Source organism: Capricornis sumatraensis, chromosome 13 (genome assembly GCF_032405125.1).
Source record: "Capricornis sumatraensis isolate serow.1 chromosome 13, serow.2, whole genome shotgun sequence".
In the NCBI taxonomy this organism is placed as follows: Eukaryota; Metazoa; Chordata; class Mammalia; order Artiodactyla; family Bovidae; genus Capricornis; species Capricornis sumatraensis.
The window spans coordinates 28,130,810-28,152,241 of record NC_091081.1 but is presented as its reverse complement, the minus strand read 5'-3'; the positions used below and the strand labels follow the sequence as shown (position 1 = coordinate 28,152,241).

At 43.9% G+C, this 21,432-nt stretch overlaps 1 protein-coding gene across 1 annotated transcript in view; it reads left to right on the top strand.

The window, feature by feature from the left end:
* FIG4 (FIG4 phosphoinositide 5-phosphatase) overlaps positions 1-20,275 on the top strand; it is a 181,126-nt gene extending 160,851 nt beyond the window's left edge. Inside the window, exon 23 of the mRNA XM_068985104.1 lies at positions 20,000-20,275. Coding sequence (XP_068841205.1) covers positions 20,000-20,177 — 178 coding nt within the window. The 3' untranslated portion in view covers positions 20,178-20,275. The remainder of the gene's footprint in view (positions 1-19,999) is intronic.
* The last annotated feature ends 1,157 nt before the right edge of the window (positions 20,276-21,432 follow it).

The window sequence follows — 21,432 nt, the reverse complement described above, 5'->3', positions numbered from 1 at the left end:
CAGGTGAACAGTGAAGGGACTCAGCCATACATATACATGTATCTATTCTCCCCCAAACCCTCCTTCTGTCCAGGCTGGCACATGACATTGAGTAGAGTTCCATGTGCTATACAGTAGGTCCTTGTTGGTTATCCATTTTAAATATAGCAGTGTGCACATGACCTTTCCAAAGTCCCTAAGTATCCCTCCCCCTGGCAGCCACGTTTTCTGTGAGTCTCTTTCTTTTTTTAAAAGTAACTTCATTTGTATCATTTCTTTTTAGATTCCACATATAAGGGATGTCTTATATTTCTCCTTCTCTGTCTGACTTACTTTACTCAGTATGACACTCTCTTGATCCATCCATGTTGCTGCAGATGGCCTTATTTCATTCTTTCTAATGGCCGAGTAATATTCCATTGTGAGTTTTTATATACACATGCACACACACATACATGACTTCTTTATCCATTTCTCTGTTGATGGACATTTAGGTTGTTTGCATGTCTTGGCCATTGTAAACAGTGCTGCAGTGAACACTGGGGTGCATGTATCTTCCGGGCCATGTTTTTCTCTGGATATATGCCCACGAGTGGGATTGCAGGCTCATGTGGTAGCTCTATTTTTAGTTTCTTAAGGACCCTCCACACTGTTCTCCATAGTGGCTGTACCAGTTTACATTCCCACCAACAGTTATGCTTCAGTTTTGACCTCTTCCATCAAGTTGTCTTTCCAGCATGCTTTCATCAAAGGGATGTTATTCTGCTCCATATTCTTTCATTTCCCTAGTAACTTCTTATTAGCTTGGAAGTTGATACTTTTCTGTGGCTCCTTATGCAAAATTAGCTTTTCTGAATAGTTAGAAGGAAGTGCAGTTCAAGAAAATCTCACTAACTTGATGGAACTCCCTCTTTGGTTATCACCGTGAAGTGTTTAAAACCATGGCCTCTTGCTTTCTGATATTTCCTGTTGTCCTTTAATTGCCTAGTCATGTCGGCTCTTTGCGACCCCATGGATTGTAGCCCACCAGGCTCCTCTGTCCATGGGATTTCCCAGGTGAGAATACAGGAGTGGGTTTCCATTTTCTGTATCTCTTCCTTTTCCCCACTTTTATCTGGACTTCCTCTTTCCCTCATGTCTCCTGGCACTGTTGTGCTCAATTTTGACTCCACTGCCAGCATTTTCTCTTTAGATGGCGCCCTGGCCTGGAAGAGGGCTTTGGTTTTAGGGTTCAGGAGTTAATGTGGCCCAGACTGCCTGAGTTCCTTTCAGAACCCACCAAGAACCCTGGCACTCATCTGGCACTGAATTGGGTAAAACCCCTCCCAGTTTCAGCTGCTATGCTCAAATCAGCCTGTACTCATTTCCAATGCATTCCTATTACCTATTCTGGGGTTCTCCTGGTCTCAGGTCTGGCAGATGCCCTGTTGTCTCCCCAGTTCTAACTTATTCCTTTCGTACAAACACTGATATCCTGCAGGTTTTGTGGCTGCTGGAGGTTTATCTCTACCACCTGCTTATACTTTGAGATCTGTGGATAACTCACTTGGTTTTGATGTAAGTGCTGTGTGCTACCTAGTTGTTCTGTTTTACATGAGGATTCAGAGATTCGAATAACAATGTTGCTGCTGTCTTTTTCCCAGATCTTCAAGGTCTATTTTTCACCCATCCCCAAAGCTAGTCCCTAAATGAGACATACTGCTGCCTCATGGCCATACTGTTCTTGCTGCTGAAGTAGGCATTGCCACACTACTGCTCCTTATCCAGGGCTTTTCTCAGAGAAACTGTCAGAGACAGCTGAAAGTGCAGGGCCCAGATGTGGCTGCTCCCGCAGTGATGCAGAGACTGGGGGTGCAGGGAGATGGGGAGAACACGGTAGGGCCTATAAGCTTGTGGTTTATCTGCATTTAGCTAATCAAGCATTACTACCTCGGTGGCATCCGAAAAAAGTACAAGTAGAGATAGGAAAATTAAAAAAAGAAAAAGGGAGACTGCCTGTCAGCTTTATTTCTGTGGCAGCTAATGCAAGATGGCTAGGATTTGGGTCATGGGCTTAACAGAACAAGGGAGCCCTTCCGATGGCTACCCAAAGACCTCACTCCATCATGCAAGCAGGTGATTTCACCGTTCTTACCTAGTGGAATTTGATGACTACTAATACAAATGACAATTGTATGTTTCCATTTTCTCCCTTTCTGGAATCCTTCCATTTTCCTTTGCCTCCAGTGTACACTGACAGCAGACAGGCCATCTTTTAACTTATAGGTCACTAGGTCACAGCAGCCTTGTCTGGACTTGATAAGGAGAGCTGCACAAAACCCAGCTATCCTGGACTCTGAGTGGGATGCAGTGATGAATGGAGGAGGGAGCTGGTTCTACTTATAGCAAGAGGAATGACGAGCGGGGACAGACTGTGACCGATAACATAAATTAGATTGCTCAGTATCCATTTGAATTTTCTTGTCCTACATGCAGAGGTTGAAAAACAAAAAAAATAACGTCTCAGACACCCTTGCAATTGAGGTTCAAAATGTGATTTAGATTCTAATCACCACTTAAACTCACAGGAGTCTGATTTGGAATAGAGTCATACGAGAAGAAGCAATATGTCGGGTATTTATTTTGCAGACTGTGGCAAAGGCAACATGCTCTTGAGCTGGCCACCGCAGTGGCAGCTTCCTGATTTTAGCTGAAGTGGCTGGTTTGCGGCCAGCAGCCGCTGGGATTCCTTCCTGATCTAGGCAGATGCAGCAGCCACACTGAGGATTTGCCGTGTGGTTTGGGGAGTCAGTCCTGGCAGCCTGGTCTACAGCCTGTCTTTTTAGCCCTCCAGGGATTCTGAAAGCCACTGAAAATGCTATGAAAATCACTTTTTGTTTAGTCTACCTAGAGTGGATTATGTTTTCCGCTACTAAACTCTGACCCACATAGCCTGCCAATGCACAAAGCAGAGGCAGCTCCGGCTCTCTTGGTTTACCCAGGAGCAAGCACCCAGCTGCCTAGGTAGCCCCATTTCTGGATGCTTCTAGCAACAAAGGGGGTAATTCTTGCAGTTGGGCACGTGTTTTTGCTGCCCTAGCACATACATGAGTGGCGATGGTGGCACTTTTGATGTTCAGGCCATAGCTGTTGGTATTTTTATTGGTATGGGAGAATGATACTCTTCTACATTCTCTCTGAGAACTATAAAATTAGAATATTGTTTGTGTTTCTTAATTTTAAATTAATTTTTATTAGACTACAGTTGCTTTACAACATTGCGTTAGTCTCTCCTGTACAGCAAAGTGAATCAGCTGTGTGTATACATCCATCCCCCTTTTTCTTTCTTCCCATTTCGGTCATCACAGAGCATTGAATAGAGTCCTCTGAGCTATACAGTAGGCTCCGATTAGTTATCTATTTTATAGATAGTATCGACGGTGTATATCTGTCAATGCCCACAGTGTATATATGTCAATCCCAATCTCCCAGTTCATCCCACCCCCGCCCTGCCCCCTTGATGCCCATATGTTTGCTCTCTACATCTGTGTCTCTATTTCTGCTTGGCAAATAAGATTGCTTTGTGTTTTTTAAAAGGACTTTTGGCTTTAGACAAAGTAAGATGATTTGGGGGGTAAAATGCTTCCAATTCAGGACACAATTTATAAATTGTAGAATTTCCTGCCGATTTTGTATTAGATGTTATCTGTCCTAGAATAAAAAGAAATGTAGTTTTCCCTCTGTTTCAGGCGTGTCTGTGATTACAAACACCCAAACACTGTTTGATTACCAACACTGCGCACCCAGTGATAAGTGGCTGCACGGTTTTGTAGTCTTTGTAGACTTGAACATTTTTGGCTGTTGTTTAATGACAGCACTCTTGGCTTTGAGCCACTGGCAACAGGGACTGGTTACTGTGTGCAGCACTGGGTCTTCTCTGCCAGTAAAGGCTGCACATCAAACCCATAACAGCTGTTCTCAAAGGGCAAAGAATACACCTGCCCCTCCCAGAGTCATCTTTCCTCCCTGCCTATTAGCAGGGCAACTGGTCATTTCTGAGACCTTTCCACGGTGACCTTGGGGAACAGTCTGTCCCTTCTGTCCTTAAATGTCCTGGAACAGCAGCAGCACTGGGCTGTCACTCCTGGAAACGCAGACCAGTGGGCTGCAATAATGGCCCCCTGTCTCATCTCCCACATGGAAGTGATGACCCCTGCTTATATCCCTCATGCCTATTTGATTACTGTCATCTTTTCCTGAGGATTTACAGAGTGCTATCATCGAGTTTGCCACATCACACCATTACATCCCCTGTAAACTGCATCTTTTTTTCCTAACACTTTTTATTGTAGAACCTCTTCAGATTTATAGAATTCTGTAGAGTCCCTACATACCCAAGTATTCCCAGTACCCCAGTATTCCCTATTAGTGATGTCTTCCATCAGGATGGTATGTGCTGCTGTCCTATGCTTAGTTGCTCAGTTGTGTCCGACTCTTCGTGACCCCATGGACTGTAGCCCATCAGGCTCCTCTGTCCATGGGGATTCTCCAGGCAAGAATATTGGAGTGGGTTGCCATGCCCTCCCCAGGGGGTCTTCCTAACCCAGGGATCGAACCCAGGTCTCCCACATTGTGGGCAGATTCTTTACCCTCCGAGCCACCAGTGAAACCCAAGAATACTGGAGTGGGTAGCCTATCCCTTCTCCAGGGGATCTTCCCGACCCAGGAATCAACCTGGGGTCTGCTGCATTGCAGGTTGATTCTTTACAGCTGAGCTACCAGGGGAGCCCCTAGGATGGTATATTACTTGCAAATAGTGAACTGATGTTGACATTTATTACTACCTAAAATCCACACTTCACTTTTACCCAAAGTCCTTTTTCTGTTTCAAAACTTCATCCAGGATACACTGTATTAGGTGTCATCTCCCCTTAGGGTCCTTTTGGCAGTGACAATAGACTGTCCTTGTTTCTGATGATTTTGACAGTTTTGAAGGGCCTTTAACCTGCATCTTTTCAGAGTTATCCCTCACTTTAGTAAATAAGAATCAGAGAAAACTGATTTTTGGAAGGAGTTATCAGTAGGATCAAGAGCCCTCAAACCAAATCCTACTGTCCTGAGTTTTCTTGAAAGCTCATGTCGTTTTATCTCTATCAATGTCCCTCTGTGATGGAGGGCTGGGTGCAGGCCCGGTGGATATTCAGACAGCTGCTGCAGGAGCTGGAAGAGTTGGTGGAGTGAGGGGTTCCACAACCTGGCTGATCATTACAGTCAGTGGAGAATTTGTAAAGCACAAATGCCCAGGCCTTAGCCCAGGTGTACTGAATCAGAATCTCCAGCCATAGGGTCTGGAATCCTAAATATTTTTTATTGCTTAAAAACTAATAATCCTGCTAATTATGTTTTTAATATATAAAATTATAAAAAACATGGGCCATAATCCTATGAATATACATAGAAGTATAAATGTAGAAAATGTAGAGAGGAACCATAAGTCTAAAATGAAAAATGAAAGCCTCCCTATAATCTATATAACTTAAGGACGCTTCGGTTTCTCCCTGTTTTTAGTGCTGTCTTTTGTTTGCTTGAGATTTGTATTTCTGCAAGCTTCCAAGGTATTCTGGTGTAACCAGAAATTTGGAACCCACTACAGATGAGATTCACAGTTCACCTGGCCGGGGGTGGGGTGGGGAGAGAATGTTCCTTTCAGAGCTGACATCCATTATAAAATCACAGAGGCCTACCCTACCCCTTTCCCTCCCTGAACAAGTCACCCCTAAAGCCATCAGTTGGGGCAGAGCAAGGGGAGGCAGCCTGTGACAGCCTGTCGGAGCCCAACTGGATTGACAGGGGCATCCTACAGAGGACAGATCCCGTATGCGGCGTTCAGGCCTGAGTGCATGAGGCTGGCATCCACGGGTAGGGGCAGGCTGAACAGGGAGCAGTGGGTGTGAGTATCCACGTGGAGGGGTGGCCTGGGGCCCAAGGGGATAAACAAGGCATTCATGAGGGTGGTGTCTCTGAGAAGGGAATCAGTGCCTAAATAGAGGGCATCTTTGGCTTCCCTAGTGGCTCCCATGGTAAAGAGTCTGCCTGCAAAGCGAGAGACCCGGATTTGATTCCTGGGTCGGGAAGATCCGCTGGAGAAGGAGATGGCAACCCACTCCAGTCTTCTTGCCTGGGAAATCCCATGGACAGAAGAGCCTGGCGGCCTACAGTCCATAGGGTTGCAAAGAGTCTGACACAAGTGAGCAACTAATACTTTGTAGGGGAAGGGGTGGATGCAGTGGTGACGGGGGGCTGGTTATTTATGTGGGAATGAATTAAAGAAATATAATAAGGGTAATGGAGCCTTGTTTCTCACTGTTGAATAAGAAGGTCACTAATTTGCAAAGAGAGAAGGACAGAGTAAACCCAGAAAGAAAGTGAGTTGCCCATGGACTATACAGTCCATGGAATTCTCCAGGCCAGAATACTGGAGTGGGTAGCCTTTCCCTTCTCCAGGGGATCTTCCCAACCCAGGGATTGAACCCAGGTATCCCACATTGCAGGCAGATTCTTTACCAGCTGAGCCACAAGGGGAGCCCAAGAATACTGGAGTGGATAGCCTATCCCTTCTCCAGGGGATCTTCCTGACCCAGGAATCGAACTGGGGTCTCCTGCAGTGCAGGCAGATTCTCTGTCAACTGAGCTATGAAGGAAGCCCCAGAGTATCCTACAATTAGAGATACCAGTATGAACTTATGGATTTAAAGATATAAATCTGTATTTATATTATACTTACAAATATATACATTTATATTATAGAGTATATACAATATATGTGGCATATATTTGTAGATACATATGTGTATGTTTGCATGGTTGTATATATTTACATATATGAATATATTAAAATGTATATATATCCTTTGAGTGGGCTTGGGAGCAATGATATTCCAATGGTAGTAGGTACACCCAGTGCCCACTCCTTGGCTATAATACCATTTTCCACTGAAAAGAACCAGAGGTCCTTGGAGAAATGACTGATTTCAGGGCTGGGGCAGGCAGAGAACATGACGAATTTAGAACATCTTGTGCCAGAAATCAAAGACACACTTAAAGAATGATGAGGACATGTCCAGAGAACACAGGAGCCAGGCTGAAAGGACTCAGGTGGAATTTGAAACAGTTTGAACATTAGAACAAATAATGACAGTGACACACTGTATCCCATCCCATAAGATAGAAATCCAATAATTTATTGAGAACAATAAATGAAACTTTGAAGGAATATTTACATAGTTTCAAAGCATCTCCCACAAAATATTCATTAATTAAAAGAGAAAAAAAAGAGCAGCCTCACAATGGAAAATCCCAGAAGATTCTACTTTAATCAAGGGACTAAAATAAAGATGACTAGTAATGGCAGGAATTGAAATTGTGTGTCACGCGACAGAGTGCACTCCAAAGCACCCAGCATCACTTCTATGATATTCCTGCCTGTATGCATTATGTACTGGGAGCCAACAAACATTTATTTTTGTCACAGTTTCTGGGGTCAGGAATCTGAGAGTGGCTTCATTGGGTGACTCTGGTTTTAGGTCTGTTATAGGGGTAAAGTCCAGCTGTCGAGTGATAGACATCTTGGGATTTAATCAGGGCTGAAGAATCCACTTCCACACTCGCTCACATGGTTGGCAGGCCTCAGTTTCTCCTGGCTGTTGGCTAGACGCTTCAGTTCCTTGCCATCTGGGCCTATATGTAGGGCTGCTCACAACATGACGTTTGCTTGCCCCAGATCAAGCGATCCAAGAAACCACTTCTGTAACCTAACCACTTTGGCTCTATGCTCTTGCTTACAAAGACCTGCTCTGGTACCACGTGAAAGGAGACTCATGAGAGTGAATAATAGGCATGCGTATGCTAGGATCTTTCAGTCATGTCCGATTTTTAGTGACTCTATGGACTGTAGCCTGCCAGGCTCCTCTGTCCATGGGATTCTCCAGACGAATACTGGAGTGGGTTGCCATGCCCTCCTCCAGGGGACCTTCCTGAAGCAGGGATCAAACCCATGTCTCTTATGTCTCCTGCACTGGCAGGCAGGTTTTTTACTACTAGTGCCACCTGGAAAATCCTTAAATAATAGGAAGCAGGGCCAATTTGAAGGCTGGCTATGAAACTGCCAAAAATAATCATGACAAACTCAGATATGGAGCTGTTCTACAAAATCACTGATCTATATTCTTCAGTGTCATGGTCATGAAAATCAAGGAAGAGGCTGGGGAACTGTTCCAGAAGGAAGGAGACTAAAGAGGCATGACTACCAACTGCAATGTGAAATGCTGGACTAGTTCCCTTTGAGATTAAGGACAGTGGAGGACACTAGCAAAAGTTTTCGGAGAAGGCAATGGCACCCCACTCCAACACTCTTGCCTGGAAAATCCCGTGGACAGAGGAGCCTGGTGGGCTGCAGTCCATGGGGTCGCAAAGAGTCAGACACAACTGAGCGACTTCACTTTCACTTTTCACTTTCATGCATTGGAGAAAGAAATGGCAACCCACTCCAGTGTTCTTGCCTGGAGAATCCCAGGAACAGGGGAGCCTGGTGGGCTGCCATCTATGGGGTTGCACAGAGTCAGACACGACTGAAGCGACTTAGCAGCAGCAGCAGCAAAAGTTTTCATGGGGTTGAAGGATTAGCTGGCAGCAATGGATTAACGTTAATTTCCTGATTTTACTAGATTGTACTACTATTTTATAGAATAATGCTATTTATAGACAACACCCATTCAAACATTAAGGAAAGATAGAAAAGCAGGTTTGTAACTTACTCTCCAAAGGTTTGGGGCAGGAGGGAAGTATTCTTTATTCTTTTACTGCAACTCTGAGAGAAGATATTAAGAAGAGGTGGCAAAAATACACAGAAGAACTGTACAAAAAAGATCTTCATGACCCAGATAATCACGATGGTGTGATGACTCACCTAGAGCCAGACATCCTGGAATGTGAAGTCAAGTGGACCTTAGAAAGCATCACTACAAACAAAGCTAGTGGAGGTGATATAATTCCAGTGGAGCTATTTCAAATCCTGAAAGATGATGCTGTGAAAGTGTTGCACTCAATATGCCAGCAAATTTGGAAAACTCAGCAGTGGCCACAGGACTGGAAAAGGTCAGTTTTCATTCCAATCCCAAAGAAAGGCAATGCCAAAGAACGCTCAAACTACCGCACAGTTGCAGTCATCTCACATGCTAGTAAAGTAATGCTCAACATTCTCCAAGCCAGGCTTCAGCAATACGTGAACCATGTACTTCCAGATGTTCAAGCTGGTTTTAGGAAAGGCAGAGGAACCAGAGATCAAATTGCCAACATCCGCTGGATCATGGAAAAAGCAAGAGAGTTTCAGAAAAACATCTATTTCTGCTGTATTGACTATGTAAAAGCCTTTGACTGTGTGGATCACAGTAAACTGTGGAAAATTCTGAAAGAGATAGGAATACCAGAGCACCTGACCTGCCTCTTGAGAAACCTGTATGCAGGTCAGGAAGCAACAGTTAGAACTGGAGATGGAACAACAGACTGGTTCCAAATAGGAAAAGGAGCATGTCAAGGCTGTATATTGTCACTCTGCTTATTTAACTTATATGCAGAGTACATCATGAGAAACACTGGAATGGAAGAAACACAAGCTGGAATCAAGATTGCTGGGAGAAATATCAATAACCTCAGATATGCAGATGACACCACCCTTATGGCAGAAAGTAAAGAGGAACTAAAGAGCCTCTTGATGAAAGTGAAAGAGGAGAGTGAAAAGTTGGCTTAAAACTCAACATGCAGAAAACTAAGATCATGGCATCTGGTCCCATCACTTCATGGGAAATAGATGGGGAAACAGTGGAAACAGTGTCAGACTTTATTTTTTGGGCTCCAAAATCACTGCAGATGGTGATTGCAGCCATGAAATTAGAAGACGCTTACTCCTTGGAAGGAAAGTTATGACCAACCTAGATAGCATATTCAAAAGCAGAGACATTACTTTGCCAACAAAGGTCCATCTAGTCAAGGCTATGGTTTTTCCAGTGGTCATGTATGGATGTGAGAGTTGGACTATAAAGAAAGCTGAGTGCCGAAGAATTGATGCTTTTGAACTTTTGGTGTTGGAGAAGACTCTTGAGAGTCCCTTGGACTGCAAGGAGATCCATCCAGTCCATTCTAAAGGATCAGTCCTGGGTATTGTTTGGAAGGAATGATGCTAAAGCTGAAACTCCAGTTTTGGCCACCTCATGCGAAGAGTTGACTCATTGGAAAAGACCCTGATGCTGGGAGGGATTGGGGGCAGGAGGAGAAGGGGACGACAGAGGATGAGATGGCTGGATGGCATCACCAACTCGATGGACATGAGTTTGGGTGAACTCTGGGCATTGGTGATGGACAGGGAGGCCTGGCGTGCTGCGATTCATGGGGTTGCAGAGTCGGACACGACTGAGTGACTGAACTGAACTGTACTTGGATCTATAAATAACTTTTCTCTCTTGTTGATGTGGCTTTTAGGCTTAGGCATAAAATCCTAACTTTGGTGAGACTGCAGTGCTTTTCTGGCTGGCCTGTCACTGACATGCCTCCTGACACATTGAAGGCAGAGAAGTGTTAGAGAAACACAGCAAGTTTTGCTGTCCTCATACTCCATACCCAATGGCACCTACCCCTCTCCTATCAAACTCTATAAAGACCTAAACTATCTAAGGAGCTGAGATTCCTACTGCTGAGCCTTTGAAGGGCCTTATGTACAGACAGTGCTGCCTGCTCCCTCGATCTTCAAGGTTGTACATTTTATGTTCCATCAGTACAGATTATATTCTTCAGTTCCTTCTCATCACACCTCTTGCTTCTTCTAATGGTGGGTTGTTTAGGGACTGGCATTATTGTCATCTTTGCTTTAATGCATTTTAACCTGCTTGTGAAATTTCTAACATCCCTTCCAGTGTCCCTGCTGGAGGACAGTCCAGTCATCCATTATAATAGCAGCTGCTAAAAGGGTTTGGAATGTGTTTGGATTTGAAGGAACCAGATTTGTACACTATTCTGTATCATGTTCATGCCAGCTCTCAATGGCATAACAAGACTGAAATTTTAATTGGACTTTGGGGAAGTCATGCATTAGGTTCATAGCATTTTGTGTGTGTAAGATAGAGTTGCTGTCAAGAAATAAGTTTTTCTTTTTAATTTTTACCTTGATGATGTTTAGAATGTTAGCAGCCGCTAATAACATGGTTTCATGTCCTAATGCATAGATAAGTGCTTAGCCCTCAAGCCTGTGGCCTTAACTTTGTGATTTCATGTATGTCTACCCAAAGATACATGAAAGTGCCCTTGGGGTCAGTCGCTCAGTCAACTCTTTGTGACCCCATGGATTGTAACCTGCCAGGTTCCTGTGTCCATGGAATTCTTCAGGGTAGAATACTGGAGTAGGTAGCCATTCCCTTCTCCAGGGGATCTTCCCAACCCAGGGATCGAACCAAGGTCTCCTGCATTGCAGGCAGGTTCTTTACCATCTGAGCCACCAGGGAAGCCTGTGGAGGGGAAGGCAGCAAATGTGCTTACCCATATCTCCAACATTGAACCTGCCTTGACAGGCTATTTAAAAGTGAATTACATAGGCAGAGCCTGCCTCCCAGGATATAGGGACATCTTTTGCCTTTTGTTGGAGAAGGCAATGGCAGCCTACTCCAGTACTCTTGCCTGGAAAATCCCATGGACAGAGGAGCCTGGTGGGCTGCAGTCCATGGGGTTGCAAAGAGTCAGACAGGACTGAGCTACTTCACTTTCCCTTTTCACTTTCATGCATTGGAGAAGGAAATGGCAACCCACTCCAGTGTTCTTGCCTGGAGAATGCCAGGGATGGGGGAGCCTGGTGGGCTGCCATCTATGGGGTCGCACAGAGTCGGACACAGCTGAAGCGACTTAGCAGCAGTTTGCCTTTTGTTTTATTACAAGTGGTTTGAAGATTGATGCATTCCTCTTGATTTCAGCCCATTTAATCTAAGTCATTGTTATGGGTTTCCCAGGTGGCATTAGTGGTAAAGAATCCGCCTGCCAATGCAGGAGACTTAAGAGATGCAGGTTCGATCCCTGGCTCAGGAAGATCCCCTGGAGGATGGCATGGCAACCCACTCCAGTATTCTTGCCTGGAGAATCTCACGGACGGAGGAGCCTGGCGGGCTACAGTCTAAAGGGTCACAAAGAGTTGGACACTACTGAAGTGACTTAGCATGTAATAACACCATAAATGGGCGATTAGAACACACCCCTCCTGCCTCACTCTTGTTTCTTGAGCTTTGATAATTTTGTGCCACTAGAAACCACCACAACTTCCCCTGAGGGAAGTGGACAGTGTCCTAGATAGGACATAAAGCCCCTGTTGTCTTTATGGGTTATCTGAGGAAAGGAACTTAAAATTTGTCAGACTTCTGTCAGACTACCTCCCTTTCATCCAGAGTAAACCAAATCATACTGCATTCAGATTCTTAATTTAGAAATTCAAGATAAAATCATCTTCCTTAACCAGACATCATTCATGCATTCAGGAAATAATTATTGAATGTTTACTATATGTCAGATACTCCTCTGGGCATTGGGGATAAAGGTAAACAAGACAGAATTCACATTCTTGTAAGTATATAAACAATAAAAGATCAGATAGTGATAAGTGTTATGCAGAGACATTAGGGCAATGTGTTTAGAAAGAGATACTCAGAATTCCCGAGGAAAAAAAATTAGCAGGAGTTTCTAGAAAAGTCCAGTTGAACTTTCTATAATAATGGAAATGTTCTATACTGTACTGTCCAGTGCAGTAGCCACTAGCTGCATGTGGTTTTAAGGAACTTGAAATGTGGTTATTGCTACTGAGGAATTTTAAATTGTATTTAATATAAGTATAAATGGCCACATGTGGCTAATGGCTACCATACTGGACAAGCATGGTTTGAGAGCTATATTTTGGACTTAGGTGTCTATACTTGTACACAGAATGGGTGTAATATACAGCAGTATCTTGATTTTTTTTTTTAACTCAAAGAACCAACACATTCTCACTGTATCATCTTTGTAGAATAGATTCATGACTAGACTTCAGTGTTTGAGTACTTAGTTGGAAAGATACAAGATCAAGCAACCTAATAAGGGGGCTTAAGAGAAGCAATGGATGGTCACAAAAAGATGTTAGAATGGTACCCACAAACTGAAGGCTAAAGGCTCTGAGCAGTATTAAAAGCTTGAAAGAGAGAAAATCACTGCATGGCAATGTGTGCCATAGGCCCCTCTCTGCCAGGAAGGTGAAACGCGATGTTATTTCCTAATAAAAATTACACGGCTGGCAGAAAGAGAGTTAGAATAAGAAAGGATTCGTGCTTTCTTATTCTTTTAAGATGTTTGCTGAGGTTTTTGTGCCACTGAGACCAGAGCATCTGATTAACTTTGATCCTGCCCTGAGGAATGACCTAATGGCCATTGTCTGCAAGTAAAGCTGTTGGACAGGGTCTTACATAAGGGTCTCTTCAGCTGAAATATTCTTTTAATTTTGTCACTCAGTCATGAACAACAGAGAACCATTTGGTGATGTGAAAACAGCAACTTGGGAAAACTTGGTGTTTGTGGTAGCAACAGGGGGGAAGTATATCTTGTGCTTAGAACCGTTACTAAAGTTTCTGGAAAAGCCATATGGATTTGGTGTGTGACAAAATGCTCATTGTAGAAAAAGTATAAGATTTTAGCATATTGGAAAAGTATCACAAGTATAAGATTATTGAAATTATTCAAGTATTGTCTAATTCTATGACCAACCACAAATCATCATGACATTACTAAATCCAGAAAACATTTCAATCTGACCAGTTAAATATTTTCTTGTCAAATCAACAAATGCTTCAGTTCAGTTCAGTTACTGAGTCATGTCCGACTCTTTGCAACCCCATGAACCACAGCACACCAGGCCTCCCTATCCATCACCAACTGCAGGAATCTACCCAAACCCATGTCCATTGAGTTGGTGATGTCATCCAACCATCTCATCCTCTGTCCTCTCCTTCTCCTCCTGCCCTCAGTCTTTCCCAGCATCAGGGTCTCTCAGATGAGTCAGTTCTTCGCATCAGGTGGCCAAAGGATTGGTAGGAATGGCACCCCACTCCAGTACTCTTGCCTGGAAAATCCCATGGACAGAGGAGCCTGGTAGGCTGCAGTCCATGGGGTTGCAAAGAGTCGGACATGACTGAGCGACTTCACTTTCCCTTTTCACTTTCATGCATTGGAGAAGGAAATGGCAACCCACTCCAGTGTTCTTGCCTGGAGAATCCCAGGGATGGCGGAACCTGGTGGGCTGTCGCCTCTGGGGTCGCATATAGTTGGACACGACTGAAGTGACTTAGCAGCAATATGTTTAAGTTAGAAAAGTCATCAATAGGAACTTTTAAAGGGACTCAAACATTAGTCACGCATCCAAGTATAAGATACAGATATTTTAGTACATGGTCACATCATAAGGAAACAAGTAAGAGCATATTTAAGAAAAGGCATAAGGACTTCCCTGGTGGTCCAGTGGCTAAGACTCCACATTCCCAATGTAGGGAGCCCATGTTCGATCCCTAGTCAGGGAACTAGATCCCACATGGCACAATGAAAATTGAAGATCCTGTGTGTTGCAACTAAGGCCCAGAGCAGCCAAATAAATATATTTATTTTAGAAAGAAAGAAGATAGAGCATAAAAGGGCACCAATAAGGATCTTCTTTAAAAACATGTAGTATGTCTAATGAATTTCTGCCTAAACTGTTTCTCGTGTGTGTGTGTGTGTGTGTGTGTGTGTGTGTGTGCACGCACGTGTGTGCCCAGTTGTGTCTGATTCTTTACTACCCCATGGACCGTAGCCCGCCAGGCTCCTCTATCCTTGGAGTTTTTCAGGCAAGAATACTGGAGTGTGTTGCCATTTCCTACTTCAGGGGATCTTCCCAACCCAGGTATCAAACCCATGTCTCCTGCATTGACAGGTGGATACTTTACCTCTGCGAAGCAGTTAAGGCTAAGTGTCATAATCTTCGGTGCACTGTGTGGGTTCAGCAGTGCATAAGTGAACTAGTTAAGACAGCAACATTTCTTGAGGGGAGATACAGAGACCCCCTGAAAATGGGCCTTGGTTTTGTAGATAAGAGAAATGAGCCTGCAAATTTTTAATAATATTTCATCTCCAAAAAGACTACTAGGATTTGAAGAGGACTGTGGGGAGAAGCCAAAAACAATAATTCTGTTAATGGACAGGAGAGAAATGTGGAACCTTTTTTCCACTATGAAAGCACAATAATAAGCCATCTCTCTCTACTAGAATGAATAAGAAAATAGTCTCATAATTTCCACATCACTTAGTGTTGAAATACTGGTCTTTTCACTCATAAACAAAGGCCATTTAAGCTAGTAAAAAGACCAATGCACATAGTGTTGGAAGTGTTATTGGGATTACCTCCATCCCTTTCCAGTGCCCTCAGTGACAAGGTGCCCACCAGCACCCCCTTGTGAGGGTCTTGGATGTTTTTATGTTTCCTCCTTGCCTTGCATAAGCCAACAGGGAAATCAAGTGTCTCCTCATTAGGAAATGGAATATTGCTACTTATATCTATACAGTTACGTGTTAAATGATGCCTGCTTCAATGTAGGGCTGGTGGTAGGACATCATTTAAGAAGAAATTCCTACTTTAAAATGTTCAGTGCTGTTGACTGACTGCAAATAAGATTTTATTTAGCATTTTAGATTAGAGTTTGGTCTCAGACCAAAGATTCTCAACCTTTCAGTTCAGTTCAGTCGCTAAGTCATGTCCGACTCTTTGCGACCCCATGGACTGCAGCATGCCAGGCCTCCCTGTCCATCACCAACTCCTGGAGTTTATGCAAACTCATGTCCATTGAGTCAGTGATACCATCTAACCATCTCATCCTCTGTCGTCCCCTTCTCCTCCTGCCTTCAATCTTTCCCAACATCAGGGTCTTTTCAAATGAGTCAGCTCTTTGCATCAGGTGGCCAAAATACTGGAGTTTCAGCTTTAATATTGGTCCTTCCAATGAACACCCAGGACCGATTTCCCTTAGGATGGACTGGTTGGATCTCCTTGCAGTCCAAGGGACTCTCAAGAGTCTTCAACACCACAATTCAAAAGCATCAATTCTTCGGTGCTCAGTTTTCTTCACAGTCCAACTCTCACATCCATATGTGACCACTGGAAAAACCATAGCCTTGACTAGATGGACCTTTGTTGACAAAGTAATGTCTCTGCTTTTCAATATGCTGTCTAGGTTGGTCATAACTTTTCTTCCAAGGAGTAAGCGTCTTTTTTAATTTCATGGCTGCAGTCACCATCTGCAGTGATCTTGGAGCCCAAGATATAATGAGTAGCAAAATCACCTAGAGGGCCCGTTACTGAACACCTTTGCTGGGCCTCATCCCCGGAGTGTCTGACTCAGCAGGCCTGGAATCGGGCCTGAGAATTTGTATTTCTAGCACATTCCCAGGTGGCACAGATGCCGCTGGTCTGGTGACCATACCTGAAGAACCACTGCCTTAAGACCAGGAAGAGCTCATTGGGATAGATTTCTTGATGTGCGAGTACAATGATGAGACAAAGAGTTTTTTGTAAATCCCTTTCTTCCCGTTCCTCTTTCTGATCGTGCCAAAAGTATTGGGTATGTCTTAAGCTCCTTTCTGGCCCAAATCCAATAATAAACATTCTAACATTACAATTCCATTGTTTAATATAGACTTAGAATCTTGTCTGAATGAAAAAGACAAAAGGGCTGATTGATGCATTTTCTGACTCCCTACATTGTTTTGAAACCACACTGAGGTAGTGCTGGAGCCCTAAACCCACCTGCCACTCAGTCTGACACCATTAAAAGCTGAGGTTGGACATTTCATATTTCCCGTCTTTGTAATGCGTTTTTCATTATTCCACATGGCAGTGATACCGTTTACTGAGAAGTAGAGTGAGGACTCCTGATAAGAAACCCTAGGCACTGGGTGGGAGCGGCTGTTCCGTGGCCCCATTCATGGTTGGCCCGGCTCTGCTGCTCTCCCTCCAGCCTGCCCACCTGGCTACTCGGCTGAGCTTCTGAAGGACAAAACAATGACCTGGATTCTCCCTTTCTCACTTGCATTAAGGTTTGGTACCTTTTTGGTGTGATGCCAGCCAGAAAGCTCTTGGTTAATGTACACAGGGTTCCAGGCCAAGGTCTGGCTTCAAAGCACAGAAACCGTTAGTTCCATTTTTAAATTGACTTCAAGTGTCTCATCTGTAAAATGGAGGATGTAGACGCTAGGCAGGTGTGGATGGTGTGGTACAGGAGGTGTTGCTGTGGCTGGCACTTTGATGGCAACCTCTAAAACCACTAATGGAGCCCCTTTTTAAGGGTTCAGGTTGAAATGGCTTGACCTGGAATATTATCAACTGTTAAAAGATTTTAGCATCTTGTTTTGAATTGTGTAAATGACTGAGGAGTTGCTCTGTTTTTGTGAGGGAAAATTAAGAAGAGTTCACATATTAATCATCCCAATTATTCCTCATGTTAACCACAGATATTTGAATAACTAACTTATATTTTGAAGAAAAACACTGCTGCCAAGCTGGCATTCAAACTGAGATTCAGACATCTCAAGATTCTTTCACCTTGGCCTTTGTTTTTTTTTAATTTTAAGTAAATCACTATATCCTTTGGTTTTTATTTTCTTACATAAGGATATAGTCTAAGATTATGTGAAATTATTATAGTGCTTTGGAAAAATGGGAGTATTTCATAAACCATTTACTAAATTTGAGTTTCATTATATTACCCCCAAGGTCAAACAGTTGAGGCTGACTTCCAGAAAGCACATTCCGCCTTGAGTTATGTTTTATTTCAAAGCCATTGTTAAAGCAGAGTCTCCAGCCATGGCAGGATGTATTAGTTTTCTAAAGGCAAAGTACAGGGAGATACCATGACTTTTTTAGAAGAGTAAGAAAGAGAATAAAGTCACTCAGTTATGTCTGACTCTTTGGGACCCCGTGAACTGTAGCCCGCCAGGCTCCTCTGTCCATGGGAATTTCCAGGCAAGAATACTGGAGTAGGTTGCTATTTCCTTCTCCAAGCGATCTTCTTGACCCAGGTATTGAACCTGGGTCTCACACACTGCAGGCAGACTCTTTACCATCTGAGCCACCAAGGAAGCTTTAAGAAAGAAAGACCCAAGTTTAACTGTAATGCATCCTGTGAGAATGGAGGGCTTTACTGTACAACTCTTGTCTCCAACTGTGTGTCACTCACTGCGCCTGCCTAGTGTTCCACAAAACACTGACATTTCAAGTACAGACCTAGCTGCATCTGAGGTTCATTTCTGCTTCTGACTGCAGGGAATCCCGCCTCCCTGCCCCAGCTCCAAGGGTCCCAGCTAACTAAACAGCCAGGCATCCGGGATGCTTTTCTGTTCCCCTGAGAAGATGTGCATGAGCATGGTTGAGGTCCCAAACTCAGCAGAACAGATTCTCCAGATGTTTTCTTTGTTATCTTAGTACCCTGAAGTGGAGAACTATCCCTTCCCCCTGCAGGGCAAGCGCTGGGCTAAGTGGTGGAGTGTGTTGTCATTGTACCCCCCAGTCCCTCACAAGGTCTAGCTAGCATCCTCGCCTACCCATGGCCTCATCTTGACCTTCCATGCACACTCACTCTGCAGCACACCTGATTTGGTGGTCGACTCATTCCTAGAGGGCCTGCCCCAGCTAAAGATGTAGTAACTAGCAGGGTTCGTACTGTGATGAACTGAGGATGTGTCAGGCACCCAGCTACACTTTGACAAGGTCTTTTTTGGAGACAGTGCCTTCCCCAAGGGTGGATGGAAATTTCAAGCACTGTGGCAGGCTACGTGGGGCAGGAATAGAGGGATACTTTTGAATTGAGAAGTTCTTGGGTGCTTTTCAAATCACCCCCGAAAGGAAGGAAGCTGCCTATTACAGATTTCCAACTTTTCATCTAAAAAGCCTAAAGCCAGATGTGTTTCAGAATTCAGAATTTGGGGGGTGTTAGCGACCTTATAAGAGAAGACAATGGCACCCCACTCCAGTACTCTTGCCTGGAAAATCCCAAGGGTCGGACACGACTGAACGACTTCACTTTCACTTTTCACTTTCATACATTAGAGAAAGAAATGGCAACCCACTCCAGTGTTCTTGCCTGGAGAATCCCAGGGACGAGGGAGCCTGGTGGGCTGCTGTCTATGGGGTCACGTAGAGTTGGACACTACTGAAGTGACTTAGCAGTAGCAGCAGCAGCAACCTTATAAGAACATCCCCTGCATGATCTGAGGCTGATAACTAAACACACTAATATTCACATGAAATGGGATGACTGTTGCATGTTGTACCACCAGATGAGTTTCAACTGGGTCAGGTTTTGCTGGCAGAGTCATGTTTGGTTATTACAGCTTTGAGGATTTCAGAATTGCAGATAAGGAATTATGCTCCAGTAATTGTTAACAGTAGTTTACTATTAATTACTGAGCACTAATAGTGTGCCAGGCACTAGGCTAAGGGAGAACTTTACTGATATAAACTCGTTTACTCCTGCCATCAGTGTGTGAGGTAGAAAATCATTAGTATCTTCTACTTCACTGATTCCTCCTAAGTCTTCCATAAAAAAAAGTAAACAAAAAAAAACTACTGGGTACATACCAGATACCAGGAAAAGGGAGCAAAAACGTCTGTCCAGTCCCCACTTAAAGTTACTTGAGTCCTGGGAGAGAGGCAGATGGGCACACAGACATGGGTGTGCTCAGGAACAGAGGAGGGGGGCCCACCCAGCCTACACAAGGGGAAAGCTCCCTGGGTAGGCACTGTCCTTGCTGTCCTCCGTGCAGGGGAGGAAGCCAGCCGAGAGGTCACTACCACTGCTTGTTACTAAGTTCACTCATTTAAGGTCAGTGACTTCTCTTTAGGTCACAGGTCCCTGTGGTCCCTTATTTTCTTTAATGTTGCTCTTTCCTCCCTTCTCTTCTACAGAACACCTATCTCCGCTTTCTCCCAAGACAACATCTATGAGGTTCAGCCTCCAAAAGTAGACAAAAAGTCTACAGAGATCTTCCATGCCCACATCCAGGCCAGTCAAGGTATCATGCAGCCCCTGGGGAAAGAAGACACTTCCATGTACCGAGAATACATCAGGAACCGCTACCTGTGAGGAGAGAGCAGGTCCCCGCAGGGGGCCCAGAAGGGGACCAAAGTCCCACTTACATTCTAACCTGTTTGTCTCATCTTACAAAGGTAATTTCCTGTCAGTCCTTTATATCGGAAGGCTTTTACTCTTTTTATAACTGGTTAATTACTAATCATTGGTGTTAATAATAAAGAAATGACTGAATATCTTGCTGTCATTGTCTTTGCTTTATTTTAGAAATACTTTGCTTAGAAATGTGGTTATGTAGTATCACACCATCACATTTAGATAGTAACAATATTTATTGAAGACCTGCTGTGGGGCTTCCCTGGTGGTCAACTGGTTAAGAATTTACCTGCCAATGCAGGGGACACACATTCAATCCCTGGTCCAAAAGATCCCACATGCGGCACAGCAACTAAGCCTGTGTGCCACAACTCCTGAGCCCATGTTCTGGGGCCCATGATCCGCCACAAGAGAAACCGGCATAATGAGAAGCCTGCACACTGCAAGAACAGTAGCTCCCCCGCAACCACAGCAACAAGAGAAAGCCCACACTCAGCAGTGAAGACCCAAAGCAGCCAAAAATAAATAAATGACTCTAAAGAAAAAAAAAAGCCTGCTCTATGCCAGGCCCTATGGCAGGTTTGGGAATATCACAGTAAGCAAAACAGGTCCAGATTTTCCTCCTGTGTGAAACAAAGGCAGAGTGTTTTTCTTTGTAGTTAGCACTTCTTAAAATTTATTCTGATGGTTTTTATGTTAACTTTACGTGTTGATAAAAATTTATTTTGAAAGCCCTTATTCTTAGGGAATAAACACTGAAATATTTCTAGATAAAGTGACAATATGTCAACAAAGTGCTCTCCAGTTGTTCAGGAAAAAAGAACACAAGATAAAGCAAATGCGGCAAAATATTAATAATTGGTAAATCTGGAAAAGAGCAAAACACAAGTTCTTTGAGCTTCTGTAAATATAAAATTACATCAAAATAAAACATTAAAACTGTGTTCCTCTGCATAGCATTTGCAGTAAGCAGTTGCATTACATGATTTGATATTTGATGACCAGTCAGGGTGGACACACCATGTACTTGTATGTTTGTTCTCTGTGTCAGTTCAGTTCAGTCACTGAGTCATGTCCAACTCTTTGCAAACCCATGGACTGCAGCACGCCAGGCCTCCCCATCCATCACCAACTCCCAGAGTTTACTGAAACTCATGTCCATTGAGTTGGTGATGCCATCCAACCATCTCATCCTCTGTCATCCCCTTCTCCT